This window comes from Lepidochelys kempii, chromosome 8, assembly GCF_965140285.1.
Source record: "Lepidochelys kempii isolate rLepKem1 chromosome 8, rLepKem1.hap1, whole genome shotgun sequence".
NCBI lineage: Eukaryota > Metazoa > Chordata > Testudines > Cheloniidae > Lepidochelys > Lepidochelys kempii.
This window is the reverse complement of record NC_136387.1, coordinates 294852-316874: the sequence shown is the minus strand read 5'-3', so window position 1 is coordinate 316874 and position 22023 is coordinate 294852. Positions and strand designations below refer to the sequence as shown.

Below are 22023 nucleotides of genomic sequence, written 5' to 3'. Positions count from 1 at the left end.
GGCAGCAGTATGGCATTCCATCCATGCTTTCAGAAGACATTATGCCTTGGTCCAAGCTGCCTCCTCTGCCGATGCATTATTTGGGGTGATAGTTCTGCAAGTGGCCATACTACCTTATATCCTTGCCACCCTTGTCCTCTGAGTACTGCAGGTCTGTCACACACTATGGAATATGCATAGGGACCACACATCTTGAAGAATTCCAGTTCTGAAGGGCAAGTAACTTCCCTTTTTCTGGAATGTTGTTCCCTTTGGCAAGTGAAAACTCCCTCTTGATCCTGTTGTATGGGGAAGAGCAGATCATAGGATAGGCAACGTAGATTTTTTTTAACTGAAAAACAGATAATCTGTGCTGAAATAACAGATCCTTCGCTAACTTTTCTTTTTCGTCAAGCAGGACTCCACCTGGGTTGCAAGGCGTGGGGACCATCATTGCCCGAGTAGCAGATTGAGAGAGACTGGGGCACAGTGATTTCTAATTTGCAAATTGTTTTCAAAAATTTGCTTTTGTAACACACACACATACTGCGTAGTTGTGGTTCATCTGAAATTTAATACAATGATTGATTTATAACTATTTCGCTTGAGCAAGATTTCAGCATGGATCACAGTGTGGGCTGGGTTCCATGGGGGGACTTGGAGTTTGGGAAGAGGGAGGGGCAGACAATGCCACAGTTTCGTTAAGGAACTCCATGAGACATAGATACAGAGCAATGCTTGCCATATAGAAGAGGACGGAAAAAGTAGTTACGCATTAGTTCAAATACCCTCAATGTTACAACTGGGAATTTAGCAGCACAGCAAGAGGATGTATTGGTGGGGAGGACTAGAGTACTTTGACGTACCAGCTTGGGGTTCTGGTTGCTGCTGCAGTGCCATTCCACCCTATAGTCTTTCTGACTTTAGTAACAGGGTTCTCCAGATAAGGGTGGAGAATCATCTCATTGCCCCTCTTATCTTGGGAGAGGGCAGGGTTAGAGAGGGCAGCTCCATGATCCCTTCTGCCTCCTCACTCTCTCCCTCCTGTGCTCTGCTGGACAATGGGGAGGTTTAGATTGGATATTAGGAAAAACTTTTTCACTAAGAGGGTGGTGAAACACTGGAATGCGTTACCTAGGGAGGTGGTAGAATCTCCTTCCTTAGAGGTTTTTAAGGTCAGGCTTGACAAAGCCCTGGCTGGGATGATTTAACTGGGAATTGGTCCTGCTTCGAGAAGGGGGTTGGACTAGATGACCTTCTGGGGTCACTTCCAACCCTGATATTCTATGATTCTATGAGGCCAGTTGGGTTTACAAGGACATTGTGAGGCACTTCAGGGTCAATACAGGGGGGCGCTGGACAGCACCTGGTCCAGTTCCTCATAAACGATGATGTCCCCAGCCTGACTGACTTGACTGGATTATCTGGCCCTCCAGTATAGGAACTTCAGATGTTCCATTCTTTCACTGCACTGCTTTGTTGTCCGATTGGATGTCTGCCTGTGCCAGCCTCTCTGAAATGTCACTGTAAAGGTGACTATTTAAACTGCTCCATCCAAAATTGTGGCGTAGAGGGTAGTCCGCCCTGATATTAAGTTCTCAGGTATTGTTGGTGGGCCAAGCAACTGCTTTTGGCGCTTCCTTCATGGTACATTGGTATTGCTGTGAAAATAGTATAATAGGAAGTTGTTCTTCTGAGGTGGTCAGTACATGTTGGAAATTTGTTACCACCAGATATTAGTTTAACCATAAATTCCTTTATTAATTTTGAAGGCCAAATGCTATTTGTACAGGTGTTTTAAATGTGCATTAAAGGTCTAAGTCAGTGGTTCCCAAACTTGTTCCGCTGCTTGTGCGTAGAAAGCCCCTGGCGGGCCGGGCTGGCTTGTTTACCATCCGCAGGTTCGGCCAATCACAGCTCCCAGTGGCTGCGGTTCGCTGCTGCAGGCCAAGGGACATACTGGCCGCCACAGGTAATCGCGGCTCCCAGTGGCTGCGGTTCACTGCTCCAGGCCAATGGGAGCTGCTGGAAGTGGCAGCCAGTACGTCCCTTGGCCCGCGCCGCTTCCAGCATCTCCCATTGGCTTGGAGCAGCGAACCGCAGCCACTGGGAGCTGCGACTGGCCGAACCTGCGGATGGTAAACAAACCAGCCCGGCCCGCCAGGGGCTTTCCCCGCACAAGCGGCGGAACAAGTTTGGGAACCACTGGTCTAAGCAAACATCACACTCATACAACGTACAGTTATAAGCAAAGATCAGGTACTTACAACAGGAGTAGGCTCAGGATGCTGAAATCCATGTTGGCCGTCTCCAACATGGACAGACAGACACACTAGTAATGAACTCTTTAAAAGGTTACCTTTTTACACTTAACAAACAAGTTATGTAATTGCCAGTTGCTGACTTTAACTAAGAACCAGTTTTGGGTGGCTTGGAGTTGACCCTTTTTCTTAGGCCTGAAGTAGACAAAATTTATCACGGGGCCTCTTTCATAAGATAGCATTGGTATGTTAAAGGTTCATTACAGAACAACTTTTAACCAGTTTGTAACCATCTTCTATAATTTAAAGGCTTTTTTCGAGGACTTTTCCTCCTGTCTTATTATTTACCTTTCAGGTTCAGTTTTTCCAATTAAGCCATATTCTTTCAAGGCCTTCCCAACACTACTAACAAAACTTGCTCTTCATGGTGACTTACACCTCTTTTTCTTTTAACTAACTTATCCTACAGAACAGCACGCTACTCTGGGAGCATACAGGGGACAGGTGCCTTTTTATAGATTGAGTAAGGGTCAGGAAGAAAAGATTTCAGTGCACTGTGGAATTGGAAGTGCAGAACTGCTGAAAATTGAGTCCTGGTACAGGCCTCATAACCTATTCCACACTGCAAATGCACAGTTACAGGGGTGTGCTATACCCTTAAGTGTCCACTTATCCACATGCCTCAGGTACTTAGGGCTACTCATCCTCTACTTGTTTTCAGAAGTATGCTTCTAGGGTTTCCGGTTGGATAACGGGGTTTATGGCACAAATCCATGCATTGACATATTTATAGGCGCTAGTGTAGACATACCTTAATTGACTTGATCAGGGTTGTGCAGGAAGCCTGTGAAGGCAGGAAATGGAACTGGTGTCTCTGGCTAGCCTCTAACCATTGGGCCATCCTTCATTTCAACAGGTAACATTTCAGACAGTTACATAATTAAGGTGATACAAATGACATTTCTAAAATTGAGCGTTTTTCCCTTTTGCATTTTATATAAAGACTTGAAATGTAAAGTTTTTTCTGCTTGTTTTACCTTCGGTTGCATTTACATTAGACCTTTTGAAGAGCACCGACAGGCCACCAGTGATTTTACTACCATATGATCATGGTTGTACCATGTCTAGATTTATTTATTTAGCGTGTGCATAGTCTTCTAGCCAAGTGATGGCCTCTTCAGTGGCGTGATGCTAGGCCACTGCTGAACCTAGTCAGCAGGCATTCGACAATGTGCGTCATTGTCTGTGTTGCACCACAGCTGCACAAAAGGCTGTCTCAAAGGCCCCAGCAATACTGGTTGGCTGTACAGAGACCTTGCCCGGTCCAGAACCTGTTCAACAGGGCTCATTGGCGCCAGGGCAGATCAAAACCAGGCAGGCAAATTGTGGAGTTGGCGACAAGGGACTAGTTGGGGATTATAACTGATATCCATTCATCTCGCCAGAGAGTTTCTGCCCTCTCATCCTGGTGTGGTGGATGAGACCATAATGGGCGACGTAATGCAAACGTGCAGCTGGTGGTTTAAAAAGGTCATTGTGCAGTGGCAGGCTTGAGTTGGCGAGTACTTTCTCCAGTAACTTGCCAGTGGCAACCTCTCTTCTGTTATGAGGAAGAGCAATATTGCTCAGAACTGGGAGCCATGGGAGTGGTGTCGGACGCAGGTGCTGGAGATGATACCCATGGTGGCATGTAACTGCGTATCCACCAGTTTGGTGTGTGATCGGCTCCATACTGATGTGCAGTACTCCGCCACCAAATACGAGGTGGCAAGCGCTGACGTCCGCAGAGTTGGAGCACGAACACCCCATGACGAACCTGCCAGTTTGCTAAGAAGATTGTTGCGTGTCTTATCTTTAGCTGCTGCCTTTTTCAGGTGGGCATGGTAACTCAGTGTGCAGTCTAAGGTCACTCCTAGATAGACCGGTTCTACTTCATGCTTCACCATCTGACCACTCAGATAAACATTCAGTTCTCGGGTTGCGCTGGCATGATGAAGATGAAACAAACTGGAGTCTGTTTTTATGATGCTTGGCTGGAGGCGCCAAGCCTTACAGTAGTCGGCTAACTTTGTCATGTCCCAGTTTAAGGTGGCATCTAGCTTGTGGACCATCTGGGCCTGGGTACTGCAACAGATGATGTTTGCGTAAATGAACTTTCATGACTCCGCTGTTGGCAGGTCACTGATGTAAAGATTGAACAGAGTTGGCAAAAGAACAGAGCCCTGGGGTAACCCATTGCTCTGTCGTCTCCAAGTACTTGTCTAGATGATATGGTATAAAACCAGGTTTCAGAGTAACAGCCGTGTTAGTCTGTATTCGCAAAAAGAAAAGGAGTACTTGTGGCACCTTAGAGACTAACCAATTTATTTGAGCATGAGCTTTCGTGAGCTACAGCTCACTTCATCGGATTCATACCGTTTCCACGCTGTAGCTCACGAAAGCTCATGCTCAAATAAATTGGTTAGTCTCTAAGGTGCCACAAGTACTCCTTTTGGTATAAAACCAGTTTATCTGTTTGGCGTCTTGTTTACATGTGTGCTCCTATTGCTGCTGTATGTGGAGATGAATAACTGGTGGGAAACTGTGGTGTGTGTGTGTGGGGGGGTAAACCTACTGTAGACAAGGCCGTAGTCTTCCATGGTATATGAGAACAAAATGCTAATGTAAGTAACCAGCTGAAAAAGAACTCGTCTTTTACCCAGGCCTTCCAGGCTGCTTTCATATATCACTGTAAGGGACTGCGGAAGACTTTGTTATGGCCTAGCTAGGGAACTTCCGCTTTCTCGAGGCCGCCCGGTCACTGTAGGACATGGAGAACCAACTCTAACCGGTTTCGGCCAGTTCTATCTGCCCTGTGCAGGCAGCGGAAAGCCCCTGTTGGAAAGTACCTTATTATATATTCATGAGCTGCTTTTGTGTACTGCTTATTAGGGCTCGCTGTTTACCCGTTCGTCGGACTCCGTCCCAGGCAAAGCTCCGGTGTGCTGGGTTTTCCGCTTCTGTGACAGCAACGCTTGGAGTCCCCTTTGCGGGTGTGTCACTAACCTTCAATAAAGCCAATAACTCGTTGCTTAGCTGCGTGTGGGTCTCGTTTTTCAGAGTACCTCTGCCGGCCTGCGGTGCTTCAAACACTTTGGCCCAGAACAATCACAAAGATGCAAAAAAGGGGCACAAGCTCAATTTTAGTTCTTTAATGGCTCTTTAGTGTTCCCCGTTAGTTGCAATAAACTAAACAAAGGGTTATACAGGTTTGTCCATCAGGCTGTCTCTACACTGCAAAAATTGTGTACCCCATAATCCTTGGTAGAATAAGCTTTATTAGAAACTGTTTAGTGTGGATAGAGCCTAAGGGAGACTTATTCCATAGGGTGGGGAATTCAGGAACTTGAGCAAGTCTTTGCTTGACTCCCTCCAAGCAGCAGCAGTGGATTTCTGTAGTTTTGCTAAGGATTTGTGTACACTAGGCACTTTCCACAAAATTTCCCAGTACCAGCAATCGGGTAGTATAAACAAGACACCACTGGCGGTGGTATACCTGCTCTGCTCAGAGTTACAGTGTAAAAATGCTACTGGCAGCAGGAGTCCTTGTCTAGACTAGTAACCCCATCAGTGGTAGAAATGGTGAGAAACTTTGGGAGAATAAAGGCTAATGTAGTCAAGGCCTTAGCATATTTAATATTTTTCTCCTTCCAACTCAGAACTGAAGACAGGAGATCTAAGTGTCTTAAAAACCTCTGAAAACATTTTTGAAATATATATTTGAATAAATCAAGAGTCCAGATGTAATAAATATTCAAATTAAGGTGTGTGTGCGGGGTGGGGAACACCTCCCAAAACTTCTCAATTATTACAGCACCCTCACAATGGCTTCTTGATATTCCAGCATGTGTGGTATGTTGCTGCCTTTCACCTCTCACATACAAAGAGCATATTATGTTTGTTCTCAGATCGTCTTGCCCTTGTCTTTATTTCTCTCCTCTCTTTGCCTTGCAAAAGCCTCCTCTTCTTCTCTTTGCACAATCTCCATGTCATTGGCATCAGCTTCCTTCTTTGCAGCTCTTGCTGTCTTGAACAGCCTCCATGTGAATCTGCATTATACATCACTTTGCAAATAGTCTGAAAATATGATTATTGGTGGGTGTGTGTGTGTATCTTTGTTATATCCACACATAGCAATCAATCCACAAAAGTATTTCAGGCAGTCTTTACAAGTCATTCTCCATCTTATGCATACTCAATGTCCGCCATTTGGGACAAAATAAAGAATTTATTTTCTATGCTTTGAATGTGGACACTTGAGAGCACAACCTGTTGGCCTCAGGCTGGTTAGCTTCCTCTTCGTTGTGCTCCACTGTTTGGAATGGTAGCCTCTGCCATCTCTTCCTTGCATGATTGGCCTTGGAGAAGATTGCTAGCAGATCTTCATGAGAAAAATAATATGATACTGGTTCAGAACCAAAAGTTGTGTGGTTCTCTATAGTTACATACAAAAACTGTACAGGCTGTGCACATGTATAAATTAAATATCCAAAGATGAAGAAAAAAGGGAAGAGGGAAAACACTGAGAAAGTGTCAGAAATAGCAACTATTCCCACCGCTCTTTCAGTAGCTCATAACTTCTTGAAACTTTTTTCACCTTCTGAGCTAGAATTTTCCAGCCTTGATCTCCACCAGAGAAATGATTTTTCTAAAAAATATTTACAAAAAGTTCAGTTATCTGAAAATGATGGTGGGTGGGGGAGAGAATGTACAATGGGAAAAATTATTTTGGCAACCTTTAACAGCCCTTCTTCTAAAGTAGAAATTTGGCAGGGTGAAAATTCTTGTAGAGTAGAAGTGCCATTCAGTATTCCAGTGAAAACTGGCTTTAATAGGTTGAATTGAGGAAGGTAGCTTGCACGCACACATCACTCTGACTAATATCTGTGTCCTAAATAAAAGGGCTGCCTATATATGCATAGTTAACTGTAGTGATGTAGAATTCTTAGGTTCTAAGAGGGTCTAGGAATTCTTCAGAAGAGCACCTACAAATATTTCTCCTGTGGAACTCAGGAGCTTTTTTGGTATGAGGTGTGGGAAGTGTGGGTGATCTCCAACTTCTGTCCTTTGCTGGTGGCCCTCAGTTATATTTTGTTAATTAGTAAAAGTCTTTGATTGTAATATACAACATACCATTGATGTTTTACACTTACAGAAGCATTCTTCCGTCATCCTCGCTTGGAAGGGTTGTGGTGTTACTGTGCAGATGGAAAAATCCCCTCCATTGACATAAGCTGTGTCTGCACTAGGGGTATGTCGCCTTAGCTATGCTCGTATAGTCCCTGTAGTGTAGACATACCCAAAGGCTTGGAATGCAGCAGCATTAGTGTTTGATTTTGAGAAGGTGTGACGTTATTGACATGAACTGTGACTGTATAGATCATTGTTGCAACCAGGGTCCTTTGGTTGTACCAGGTCTTGTACAGAGGAGGTCAAGTGGGGTGTCTATGGGAAAGGTTATAGTTTGCTGGTTATGATTATGCTGTCTGTATGTGTGTATCATTTTTATATTTCAAGTTATGAATATTGGCTATGTACTTGTATCTCAGTGTTTGATTCTAAGTAGCCTCAGTGAAGCATTTGGTCAGCTTTTCGAGAAAGGACTATTCTGAACAAGTGCCCAATCAAGAAATACTTAACTGACATTGGACTTTGGGAGACGCCAATCCACATCTGAGCTTTCCTGGGAACATTCAAACTAACATGTAAACAATGACGTCTGCCTGAAAAGAACTGAGTCATGCATGGACATGTGACTCCAAACTCCATCTTGCTGCTGTGATTTTCCACAGTAAGAACAAAGGGGTGTCCTTCCACATTGGAGAGGATATAAAAAGCCCTGGAAATCCCTCCATTTTGTCTTTAATCCTGCTTCTTACCTTTGGAGGAACTTTGCTAGAAACAGAAGCTCTGAACAAAGGACTGAATGACCCATCCAGGCTGTGGATGTACTCCGGAGACTTGATTTGAACCTGCAGTTTATTCCATCACTGCTACAAGCCTGAACTAAGAACTTTGCCATTACTGTATGTAATTGATTCCATTTAACCAATTTTAGCTCTCATCTATGTTTTTCTTTTTATGAATAAACCTTTAGATTCTAAAGGATTGACAACAGCGTGATTTGTTGGTAAAATCTGATTTGTATATTGACCTGGGTCTGGGGCTTGGTCCTTGGGATCGGGAGATCCTTTTTTCTTGTACTGGCGTATTGGTTTTCATAACCAGTCATCCCCATAAGGAGTGGTGCTCATGGTGATACAAGGGAACTGGCGTATCTGAGGGAATTGCTTGTATGACTTCTGGTTACCCAGTCGGGTAAAACCAAAGTCCTCTCTTTCAGAGTAACAGCCGTGTTAGTCTGTATTTGCAAAAAGAAAAGGAGTACTTGTGGCACCTTAGAGACTAACCAATTTATTTGAGCATAAGCTTTCGTGAGCTACAGCTCACTTCATCGGATGCATACCGTGGAAACTGCAGCAGACTTTATATATACACAGAGAATATGAAAAAATACCTTCTCCCACGCCACTGTCCTGCTGGTAATAGCTTATCTAAAGTGATCATCAGGTGGGCCATTTCCAGCACAAATCCAGGTTTTCTCACCCTCCACCCCCCCACACAAATTCACTCTCCTGCTGGTGATAGCCCATCCAAAGTGACAACTCTTTACACAATGTGCATGACAATCAAGTTGGGCTATTTCCTGCACAAATCCAGGTTTTCTCACACACACCCCCCCCCCACCCCCATACACACACAAACTCACTCTCCTGCTGGTAATAGCTCATCCAAACTGACCACTCTCCAAGTTTAAATCCAAGTTAAACCAGAACATCTGGGGGGGGGGGGGTAGGAAAAAAACAGGAGGACACAGGCTACCTTGCATAATGACTTAGCCACTCCCAGTCTCTATTTAAGCCTAAATTAATAGTATCCAATTTGCAAATGAATTCCAATTCAGCAGTTTCTCGCTGGAGTCTGGATTTGAAGTTTTTTTGTTTTAAGATAGCGACCTTCATGTCTGTGATTGCGTGACCAGAGAGATTGAAGTGTTCTCCGACTGGTTTATGAATGTTATAATTCTTGACATCTGATTTGTGTCCATTTATTCTTTTACGTAGAGACTGTCCAGTTTGACCAATGTACATGGCAGAGGGGCATTGCTGGCACATGATGGCATATATCACATTGGTGGATGTGCAGGTGAACGAGCCTCTGATAGTGTGGCTGATGTTATTAGGCCCTGTGATGGTGTCCTGCACTGCTATGGGTACCCGCATGGCCCCACAGTATGCCAACATTTTTATGGCTGATTTAGAACAACGCTTCCTCAGCTCTCGTTCCCTAAAGCCCCTACTCTACTTGCGCTATATTGATGACATCTTCATCATCTGGACCCATGGAAAAGAAGCCCTTGAGGAATTCCACCATGATTTCAACAATTTCCATCCCACCACCAACCTCAGCCTGGTCCAGTCCACACAAGAGATCCACTTCCTGGACACTACAGTGCTAATAAACAATGGTCACATAAACACCACCCTATACCGGAAACCTACTGACCGCTATTCCTACCTGCATGCCTCCAGCTTTCACCCTGACCACACCACACGATCCATCGTCTACAGCCAAGCTCTGCGATACAACCGCATTTGCTCCAACCGCTCAGACAGAGACAAACACCTACAAGATCTCTGTCAAGCTTTCTTACAACTACAATACCCACCTGCAGAAGTAAAGAAACAGATTGATAGAGCCAGAAGAGTTCCCAGAAGTTACCTACTACAGGACAGGCCTAACAAAGAAAATAACAGAACGCCACTAGCCGTCACCTTCAGCCCCCAACTAAAACCCCTCCAACGCATTATTAAGGATCTACAACCTATCCTAAAGGATGACCCAGCACTCTCTCAAATCTTGGGAGACAGGCCAGTCCTTGCCTACAGACAGCCCCCCAACCTGAAGCAAATACTCGCCAACAACCACATACCACACAACAGAACCACTAACCCAGGAACTTATCCTTGCAACAAAGCCTGTTGCCAACTGTGCCCACATATCTATTCAGGGGACACCATCACAGGGCCTAATATTATCAGCCACACTATCAGAGGCTCGTTCACCTGCACATCCACCAATGTGATATATGCCATCATGTGCCAGCAATGCCCCTCTGCCATGTACATTGGTCAAACTGGACAGTCTCTACGTAAAAGAATAAATGGACACAAATCAGATGTCAAGAATTATAACATTCATAAACCAGTCAGAGAACACTTCAATCTCTCTGGTTACGCGATTACAGACATGAAGGTCGCTATCTTAAAACAAAAAAACTTCAAATCCAGACTCCAGCGAGAAACTGCTGAATTGGAATTCATTTGCAAATTGGATACTATTAATTTAGGCTTAAATAGAGACTGGGAGTGGCTAAGTCATTATGCAAGGTAGCCTGTGTCCTCTTGTTTTTTCCTACCCCCCTCCCCCCCCCCCCCAATGTTCTGGTTTAACTTGGATTTAAACTTGGAGAGTGGTCAGTTTGGATGAGCTATTACCAGCAGGAGAGTGAGTTTGTGTGGGGGGGTGGAGGGTGAGAAAACCTGGATTTGTGCTGGAAATGGCCCACCTGATGATCACTTTAGATAAGCTATTACCAGCAGGACAGTGGGGTGGGAGGAGGTATTTTTTCATATTCTCTGTGTATAAATAAAGTCTGCTGCAGTTTCCACGGCATGCATCCGATGAAGTGAGCTGTAGCTCACGAAAGCTCATGCTCAAATAAATTGGTTAGTGTCTAAGGTGCCACAAGTACTCCTTTTCTTTTTGCAAAGTCCTTCTTTGTTTGGCTGGTTTGGTGTGCCTTAGTAATAAAGGAAACCCAGCCTTGGGCCATTAACTGCCCTGCTCTAAGCAACTTGTCCTGAATTGATACTCTCAGTTGTGTCCCGCTAGAGGCCGCTTCGTTACAGAAGGCAGTATCCTTTTAGTGGTTAGATTAGGGACTGAGACTCCTGGATTCTGTTCCTGTCTTCACCACTCATTGGGTAACTTCAGACTATTCACTTCAGTGTCTCTGTACTTCCAATTACCAGGCTGAAAAACAGGGATGCTTCCTGAGAGGTTGAGGGTTAATATGTTAAAGTGCACTGCAATTGTATTGTAGAGGAGATTTAATATATTACAAAGTTTCTAGTGAGTAAATAAATCTGGGTAATCCCAAACACTGACAGAAGTGTGTGCCTATATTTTAGAGAATGGAATAGCAGTGCCCACCCAATGTAAGAGGAGAACTTCTTGTTTAGAGTGTGCTCTATGGATATGATGAATAGCAGTTGTAACAATTTATCATAACTGTCGGGCCAATCTGTTGGAAATTTAGAATGGGAGGGTAGGATTGAAAGCAGTTTAAAATCCTTATCTTTGATTAAAAGTCTAGAAAACATGACTTATGAGGGAAGATTGAAAACACTGGGTTTGTTATGTCCCCTCTCAGTCTTCTCTTCCCCAGACTAAACAGTTTTCGGGTACATAAAGGTTGTAACAAGGAGGAGAGAGAAAAATTGTTTTTCTTAACCTCTGAGGGTAGGACAAGAAGCAATGGGCTTAAATTGCAGGAAGGGCAGTTTAGGTTAGACATTAGGAAAAACTTCCTAACTGTCAGAGTGGTTAAGCACTGGAATAAATTGCCTAGGGAGGTTGTGGAATCTGTGTCATTGGGGATTTTTAAGAGCAGGTTAGACATACACCTGTCAGGGATGCTCTAGATAATACTTAGTCCTGCCGTGAGTTCAGGGGACTGAACTAGATGTCCTCTCAAGGTCCCTTCCAGTTTTATGATCTTTGAAAGGCCTGTTTGGAGTGTGTTACTTCCACCTGGATATTTGGAGTAAAGGGGCAACTGGAACATGTCTTCCATCTCTCATGGAAAGATACAATACCTGAAATTGGTGGGTTTTGGTGTGGGGGAGAACAAGGAAATGAACTCTTTCCAGTTTTCTGTAGTTACCATGCACTTCTCTGATTTCTGTTCGGTAATGTGTGTGGTAGCTATGCAGACACAACAATCTAGTATTGATATGAAGCATGTGTCCTCAAGTTATACTAATTTTCCTGACTAAAGTTGAAGTCTTTACCCATGTGGGTTTGTGGGATTTCCACCCACCTATGGTGTCTGAAACATGTTAAATATGTTTTCGTAGATCTTTGTGGAGTTTGATGGCTGCAACTGGAATCAACATGCCTGGGTGAAAGTTCATGCTGAAGAGGTCATAGTGTTGCTGCTGGAAGGGTCACTGGTATGGGCTCCTCGAAGTGATCCAGTTCTGCTTCAGGGAACTCAGGTCTCACTTGCACAGTGGCCTGCACTGGTAAGTATTTGGCCAGAACAGTGACACTATGTAGGGAAGTCATTTCATAACTGAGATTGTGGCTAGCTTTGCTATAAACCTTTTGTTGCAAAGCTGCCTCTTAACATTGCCAAAACTAAGCTGCCTGAAATTTCTAGAAGCTATAATCCAGAAAAAAATGTGGGAGCTGGGAAAGGTGCAGAGGGGATTTGGACAAGATCTTTGTAAACTTTGAAGTTGAGAACATCTGGGTTTTTCACTCCCCCTCTCTCCCCTTGAAAAGATCTAATTTTTTTAAACATCTTAGGGCTTGTCTACACTTAAAATGCTACAACTGCAGCTGCACCACTGTAGCACTTCAAAGTAGACATTATCTACACTGTCTGGAGGGGTTCTCCCATTGGCATAAGTAATCTTTCTCCCCAAGTAGCTAGGTTGATGGAAGAATTCTTCTGTTGACCTAGCGCTCTCTACACAGGGACTTATGTTGGCTTAACTATGCCACTCAGGGATGTGGATTTTTCACACCTGAGTGACGTAGTTATGTCGACATAATGTTTTTGTGTAGACAAGGCCTTAGCTTAGCTCATTTATTATGAGGTGCCTGATAAGAATTTTTTTCAAACCTCTGAACCCTCTTGGCTTTATAGAATCTACAGAGTTCCTGGAAAACATCATAAAAGATTTTCTCGTGGGCCTGGTCAATACTTAAGTGAGGTCAATGTAGCTAGTGCTGTCAGTGAAAAATTCAGTCCTCAGTTCTAAAGCTATGCTGACCTAATGCCAGGTGTAGATGCAGCTAAATTGATGGGAAAATTCTTCAGTCTACCTAGCTGCTCCCACTCAGGGGTGGATTACTTACAACAGTTGAAAAACCCCTTCTGTTGATGTGGGAAATGTCTTCTCTACAGTGGCATAGCAGCAATGCTGTAGCTGTGGCTGTAGTCTGTGACTGAGATTCTTGCAGAGTCTGTAAATGCCCCCTGGGATACTTAGCCTGTGTGGCTTACATTCCTCAAGAGAGCTTTTGAGACAAGAGACAGTAATTTCTGGCAGAACAACTAACAGCGTATTCATAACTTGTGGACTGTAGTGCTTTCTGAGACAGTTAAATGTTTAAGCGCTACAGGATCTAATGCTGTGTCTAGACTCGGGGGGGGGGGGGGAGAGAAAAGGGGCGTGTTGTTTTAACCTTATTAATACTTGTTACCTAGCATAATTTGAGATATCACTTAGCACCTAGTATAGACAGTTTCACAGTTTATAGACTTTTAGAACAGTTAGCCAATCTCTCCCTAGGTTAATTTTTGTGTGTGAATTTTGCTTTTTTAATAATTAGATTTCATACATGAACAAGAAACAGAGCAGTGCAAAGCCTCTATAGCTCACTAACTGAATCTGACTCTTAATTTGCAATTAACTTATTGGTTTAGTTATCTCGGATACAGGGTAACTTTTTTTAACATTTTAAAATTATTTTTTTAAATACTATATAGGCAAATTTACCAAATTAAACTTCTGAGAAATAAAACTGGCATTTGGCTATTGATGAAAAGATTATTAGTAATTCTTAAGGCTATGGGGGTCCCCCGTATCTGGATACCAACCTGTACAAGGTCCCCAGTAAGCCCAGGATCCTTAGATTCAAGATCTGCTGGCCTGCTCCCAGGCTTGCTTGGTCAGCGAGGACCACAATATGTGCCTCTATTGCCTTGGTGAAGCTCATATACCCTCCAAGTGCAATATCTGCCAGACCTTTCCTAGATGAACCTGTCAAGCCCATGAATTCAGCTTAGAATATTCCTCAGGGACCATGCAATGAGGCTACAGTCCATTCCTGACCTGTCAGACCCCTCTGTGCATTGGCCAGAGTCACCAGCATGGTGTCTGAGCATGGTAGCCTCTGGCTCGGTGGATAATCAGAGCACGGTTAAAGACTGTCTCCCACAGGTGTGAGGGTGGTAAGAGCAAGCACTCCCACAGGAAATATGAGAAATCCCCTTCCCAAGTTCTTATGCAAAAAGAGAGGACGTCCCCCCTGACACCTCAGAGCCTGGTGAGTCTCTGTGCTAGTATGGGAGTGTCAGGAGTTCACGAGGAGTATGGTACTGGTGTCCTGCCACCCAGGGGCAAACCTGCCTCCCAAACTGTCTCTAGTTGAAGGGGCAGGACCATCCTCAGTACTGGCAAAGAGTACCAGTGCTGAGAGGGAAGGAATTGGTACTGAGGACAGTGGCATATCTGAAGACAAGAACACTGGTGCCACCAAGAGACAGAAGCCCAATCCACTCTCCAGTATCTAGTTAGTAATGTCCTCCACAGTAGTGTATCTATCTATACGAGCCCAGAATCGCCTATACTGGGCTTGTCTTCACTACCAGGAGATTGACGCTAAATCAACAGCAGAGTGCTTTCCGGTCGACTCGGTACTCCAGCTCCCCAGGAAGAGTAAGGTAAGTCGACTGGGGGGCATCTCCCGTCGACGCAGCACAGTGAAGACACCCCTGGTAAGTCGACCTATGTTGCGTCGATTCCAGCTACATTATTCGTGTAGCTGGAGTAGCGTAACTTAGGTTGACTTACCTCGGTAGTGTAGACAAAGCCCCTGTCAGATCCAGTCCTAACCAGGGATGTCCCTAAACTCTCTGGTACAGTTGAGGCACAGTAAGATGTCCCATACCAATGGCACTGCCAACTGATACAGAAGCTTCCTTTTCCTCTGAGTTCAGAGTCAGTGGGAGAGCTTCCCCAACTCCCCCAAGATAGGGGTCAGCCCTCACAGAGGCTCCATGATCTCATGAGCACCTTCCTTCTCTCATAGGGGGGACTGCCCAATTCAAGACCAGCAGTACTCTTCTCCACAGGGATCACCTCTTCTCCGCTACATCCCTTCATACTGGCCTTATATGGGTCCCAGGGACCCCACTATGTGACAGCTTGAATCTATAAGGTCACATCAGGAGTCAAGACAGTTTTTTCCCCATACAGGGGAGAACCTCAGACCCCTAAGAAACAATCTAAAATAGAGGAGCAAACTGACTAGTTGGCACCATTTCCCACTGTGAGGTTATCATACTTGTCCCCAAATGAAGCAATCACACCTGCCTCATTGTCGCTGCCTAACTACAGACAGTTTCAGGACTCCCTGAGTAGAAATACGGATACACTCCACAGCTCCCTGGAGGAAGTACAGGGCACCCTATATAAGCGACTGGATATTTTCCAGAGTGCCAGTCCCAGTAAGGTGGCACTGCCACTTAATGAGGCCATCTTTGAATGAGCCATGATGGCCTGGCATACTGCAGCCACTTATGCTCCCACTCTGAAAAGACAGAGAAGAAATACTTTGTGCCACCTGAGGAACTAGTAATCTGCCACCTTAACACCCCATTCTGAACTCTCTTTAGTTTTGTAAGCTGTCTCCAAAGGAAACAAAACACCCAAATCGGCACCCACTGATAAGGAGACGAAACATTTAGACTGCTTTAGGAAAGAGAACTTCACTGTGGGGAACTTACAGTTCCATGTAGCAAGCTATTAAGCTTGAATGCTGAAGTATGATTTTATTAATTACAGTAAGTTCTTGGAATTCACAAACAACTCCCTCAAGAGAGACATCATTTCCAACCAATTATCAATGAAGGTAAATTGCTAGCTAGATCAACCTCCAGGCCTCAATGGACACATCAAATTCAGCTCCCGCTTGCTGGCAACTTCCATAGTCATGAGATGGGCCTTGTGGCTCCAGTCCTCTGGATTTTCCAAATAAGTCCATCCACAGTGGAGGATCTGCCTTCTGAAGGAAATAACCTATTCAGTTAGAAAACAGGTGAATCTTTCTAGTCTCTCAAAGACTTACGAGCAACCATTCACTTGCAGATATCTCTACATACTCCAGCACTGCAGAGGAAATACCCCAAGACTCTGTATTACAGACAACAACCAGCTCCTCAACCATTCTACCATCAAAGGGCCATTAAGCTGCTTAGGAAACACCAGAGAACTCAGCCTCTTAAACACAATGTCCTCCCTTTATTCTCTTTCCAGCCTCCCACTAAGGAATCTTTTTGATGGGACTTTCAGGAGCTGCAAGTTGGTCCACCTGTTGTGTTTACCCATTCATTCATTTCTCTATCCCTCTTCAGGGACCCATCTTATGAGAGGATGCTCAGTCTTGTAGAGTCCCTGTCACGCTTGGGAGCCATAAAACCAGTACATCTTCAGCACAGGGAAAAATAATTTTACTTAAGATATTTCCTTATTCCCAAGAAGAAATGAGGCTGGAAGCCCATCCAAGATCTCAAACAGCTGAATGTCTTTGTCTGCCACTGATGTTCAGAATGATCATGCTGGTCTTTATAATTCCCTCACTAAACAAGGGTGACTGGTTCACAGTTCTCAGTTTAAAGGATGCTTATTTCCACAAAGACATCCACGCTGCACACAGCTTCCCGAAATTTGCCATAGGCCCTAGACCACTACCAATACAGAGTGCTTCTCTTTGGCCTCTCAGTGGCACTGAGGGAATTCACAAAGATGACGTTAGTAGTGGCAGCTCATGTACATCACTAGGGTTTGTCAGTGTTCCACACCTCGATGACTGGCTGCTGATGGGGAAGTTCTGTAAAGAAGTACAGATAACATCCCTATCCCTACTTAGACCTCTTAACTCCTTAGGCCTCCAAGTAAATGTAGAAAACTACATTTGAGCTTTCACAAGGACTATAGATTTTATTAGAACTGCCCTATATTTAACCAGAGTCATAGCATACCTATCACAGGATTCCAAGCAATGAAAGACCTCTTCACTCAGCTTTGGCAGAACATGCAGACAATGGTTCAAGCTTGTTTTACCTTCCTAGGTACACGAGTCTTCCGAAGGGTGTCAATCTTCCATGTCTACAGGCATGATTACAGACAGTCTACATGCCAAACAAGCACAGCCTGGACAAACTGATCTTGTGCCCCCACAGAGTTCTGACCCTGCTATCCTGGTGTGCATGGGGGCTCCCTTTGCCCCTCCCTCACCCACAAAGGAGATTAATTACAGACCCCTCTCAGCAAGGATGGGAAACCTGCCTCAAGTAACATGTAAGACACAGGGTATCTGGACCCACCAAGAATCTCCATTGCACATATACATTCTGGAGTTGTGTGCCGTTCACAAAGCCTGCAGACAATACCGATGGTTTATTTGAATCCTGCATGTTCAAGTCATATTGGATAACTTGACAGTGATTTGTATCAACAAACAAGGAGGACCACACCTCTTGTCATAGAAACTGTCAATTTGTGGAACTGGTTCATTAGCTGCCAGATCACCATCTCAGCAGTGCACCTCCCAGTGGTGCACAAAACATTGGTAGACAGCCTCAAAAGGCTTTTCTTCAAAGACCAAGAGTGGGAACTACATAACTGGGTGATATGAAACATCTTGCATGACAGGAACCCCACTGCTGAGATCTCTTGGTGTCTCAGGAGAACAAGAAATTCCCCATCTACTACTCCAGAGGGAACGTATTTATCATTCAGTGGTCAGAACTGCTGATGTACAAATTTCCTACCATCTCTCTTTTACTTTGAATCCTGAAGAAGATCAAACAAGATGGAGCATTGGTGATTCTGATTGCTTCAGTGGCCTAGCTCTGGTTCCTGAGCATTCTTTGGATGTTCTTGTCTGTGCAGCCATATTCAGCTCTTCCCAGACCTACTGGCTAAAGACAAGGACACACATCCAACATCCCAACCCAGCATCCTTTCATAAGAACAGCCATACTTCAGAACAAAGGTCCATCTAGCCCAGTATCTTGTCTTCCCACACTGGCCAATGCTGCATGCTTCAGAGGGAATGAGCAGAACAGATAATCATCAAGTGATCCATCCCGTCGCCCATTCCCAGCTTCTGGCAAACAGAAGCTAGGGACACCATCCCTGCCCATCCTGGCTAATAGCCATTGATGGACCTATGCTCCATGAACTTATCTAGCAGTGTGATATTTGGATAGCTGTTGGGCATAGAAAAGTCACTTTTTTTTTTTTTGACTTATTGCACATGTGGATCCCACTTATGATGTCCATGTGCCCCAGCACAGGACTTTGGAACAATTTCATTAGCAGCATCCAGTGGAGGTTACGCATGCGCCCTACATGCCCTTGCCCCCACTTTCCCCCAGCTGAGGGCATAAAAGGCTCAGTAATCCCAGCTGCTATTCATTTCCTTCTAACTGCCTTAGGCTGTGACTCAGAACAACATAATGTACTTCTGTAGTAAATCTTGTTACTTCATAATTAATCTGGTAGTTAAATTATTTATACCTAGGGTACTAGTTAGCCCAAGATTTTAAAAAAATGGCAGAGCCCATATCTCCAGCTTTCTAGCTGTGTCCTTCCAGAGGCTTCAGTTTTCACAACAGTGCCCTGTCACTAGAAATGTTGTACCTAATTCAGCAACAATTAAAGACTCAGAGCAGTCAAGGACCCCTGACGTCTGAGTGACTGATTCAGAGTGAGTTTCTTGGCACCGAGCTCACTGAGGGAAGTGAAGAGGAACTCTTCAAAAGAGCGATTACTGCTGGTGCTGAGAGTGAAAAGGAGTTCTTCAAGGAGCTGTTATCTCTGGAGAGGGGAAAAATTGGGACCAGGACCTGCAATGCTGCATTGCAGTACAGTGCTGGTATAAAAACCTGCCGCCTCCTCCTTCAGCTAAAAGATCTCATGTGCGGGGGGGAAGAGCACAGCATTCTGCCTTCCTTCTTTTCAGCACTGGCTTCAGCAGCACTGTCCTCCTTAGCATCAGAGTTCTCAAGACAGGCTTCTACAGTGCTTCCCTTGTTAGCACCAGCAGCTTTGATCAATGCCTGCTCTGAACCAGCAGTTTCAGTTGCAGAGGAAGCTTCAAAGCAGAGAGAGGTACCTACAGCATCCTTATTGCAGGGACCTTTTACAACTAGATTTTTATCACCAAAAGTTTCTTTTCTATCTTCACCAGACCTTGATATTGCTTCAGAGCCTGAGTCACCACTCCTAGAAGTTTCCCTGATCTCAATACTGGACAGATCCCCTCCTCAAAAAGAAGCAAGGATGACGCTAGTGAAAATTTGTTTGAGCCAGCACATCAATACATTTAGGGATTTGAGTCCCACTAAAATCCTTCACTCTTCTGCCCTGGGCTTCTACATTAGAGGTCAAGACTCTTGACTCCTCTGCAGACTCTGACAGGAGTCCTTCACCAAAAAGGAAACTGCATGGATGGAAAGAAAATAAGTCTAGGGAGGCATATGGAAAAGAGCCTCGTAGCAGACCTGAGGATCCTTATTCTCACTGTGCTCCTTGGTTCCTTCCAGACTGACCAAATGATCTTTCCCATATGGTCCACTGCCATAGCCGTATTGGCCCTCCTGGCCTCAATGACTGCAATTTCATGGACCAGTTCTCCCACAGTATACAGGATCTATTCATGAGTCACCTGCTGCAAACTCTTTTTTTTTTAATTCTGATCACTCTCCTCATCAACTTCAAGATGCAGAGGAAAACAAATTTCAAGTGATGAAACCATTTCACAGGCTACACCATCTTCAGCTGATTTTAAAAACTTTTCAGGAATTTGCTTGGATTGAAGCAAATGGCAAAAATACTAGAAGTTCCTTTGGAGAGCGTTTAGGAAAAAAGCAAATAAACTTTTTCTTGATATTCCATAGCCAGCATCCCAAAGCAGGGTTGCGTGCCCTATTAATGAAGCAATATTGGATCCAGAAAAATATCGCTGGGCTATTCCTGCTTCCACTGCAGCTACTACAAAACACTCTGATCATGGCCATCAGGTGCTGTCTAACGGATTTGAGTATTTTTATACTCATGTAGCTCCACTTTCACTGGTTGTTGCTGCATCCAATGAGCTGTCAAGACAGTCTAGGAAATCAACCTCTAAGCAGAGAGAACCCAAGAGACTGGATCTTTCTGGAAAGTACTTTTACTCTTCAGGCCGGGATACCAAATTATCAAGCCATGTTATCTAAACATGATTGTCTGCCATGGAATAGATGGTCAAAGTTTAATGACAAGTTTTACCTCTCAGAATGGTAGAGATGAGTTTAAAGCTACTTGTGGAAAAACAGCTTTTTGTTATAACCTCTCTTCAAGCTGCAATAGATGCTGCCAATTTGAGTGTGTTCAATGGCTACAGATACCATGATGTGATCTTCATGGTTATCTGTGTCAGGTTTACCAAAGGAAGTGCAAGCGACTATTTGATTTTCCATTCAATGGTCAGAATCGATTCAGTGCCAGGACAGATAATCTCTGCATTCATTAAAAGACTGGAGATCCACACTCAGGTCATTAGGTTTATACACTCCTTTCTTTCAAAAAGACGCACTTTAAAGATTTTCCTCAATCTTTATTCTTCAGTTATACGAACACTCAATATTTTTTCATATTCCCAACACCAGAGGCCTCCTGAACCATCTAGAATGAGATCTGTATAGCAGAAATAGTAGTCAGTTCCACTACCCTCAGACACACAAACATCAAATTTGATGCAACAGTCAAGGATCTTGGACTAATCCACAAGTTATCTTTTTCTTCATGCTTTGGTTCCTGTTTCCTGGAGGCTTGGTTGGCAGTCACCACATATTGATGGGTCCTTCAAGTAATCAAGGATGGTTATACCATTCACTTTCAATACATGTCTCCTTTCCACCCCTCTTCCTGGTCCCTTTTCAGGGACCATTTTTATGAGTGCCATTCATCAGGAAGTAGACTGATCAAGCTCAGAGCAATAGAGTTAGCATGTCAGGAGTATATAGGAAAAGGTTTCTGTTTTCCCTATTTCCTCATACTGAAAAAGAGAGGTGGCTTGTGTCTGATTCTAGACCTCGGGAACCTCAACAAATTAATTTGACATGCCAAGTTCCACATGGTAACTCCTGCTTCAGTTGGATATCATGGACTGGTTCATTACCCTTTATTTAGGGAATGCTTATTTTCATGTGTCAGTACCCCACCACCGCTCTCCCTTGGAAAGCATCCACATTTTATGGCTGTAGGGAGTCATTATCAATTCTCAGTCCTATATTCTGGAATTTCATCAGCACCAAGGGTGTTTGCAAAGTGCCTATCAGTAATTGCAGCCCATCTACATAGGCAAGGATTTCGTACGTACCCTTTGCTAGACTGCTGGCTTGTGCAGGGGAAGTCAAACACAGATCATAGTGTCTGCCAAGAAACTGATGCATTTACTTTTTTATCCCTGGGTTTGAGGATTAACTTTAACTTTAAAATGTTGAATCCGATTCTGTCATAATCCAGAGTTTTTTTCCACTGCATGCATCCGATGAAGTGAGCTGTAGCTCACGAAAGCTTATGTTCAAATAAATTGGTTAGTCTCTAAGGTGCCA

The 22023-nt window shown here is 44.2% G+C and overlaps 1 protein-coding gene across 2 annotated transcripts in view; it reads left to right on the top strand.

The window, feature by feature from the left end:
* KDM3B (lysine demethylase 3B) overlaps nt 1-22023 on the top strand; it is a 132435-nt gene that overhangs the window by 28719 nt on the left and 81693 nt on the right. Inside the window, exon 2 of one of the 2 annotated variants that reach the window (XM_073355003.2) lies at nt 12482-12649. In XM_073355003.2, the coding sequence (XP_073211104.1) occupies nt 12482-12649 (168 nt within the window). Of the gene's footprint in view, nt 1-12481; nt 12650-22023 lie in introns of those variants that run through there. The other variant, XM_073355005.1, reaches the window with a different exon arrangement.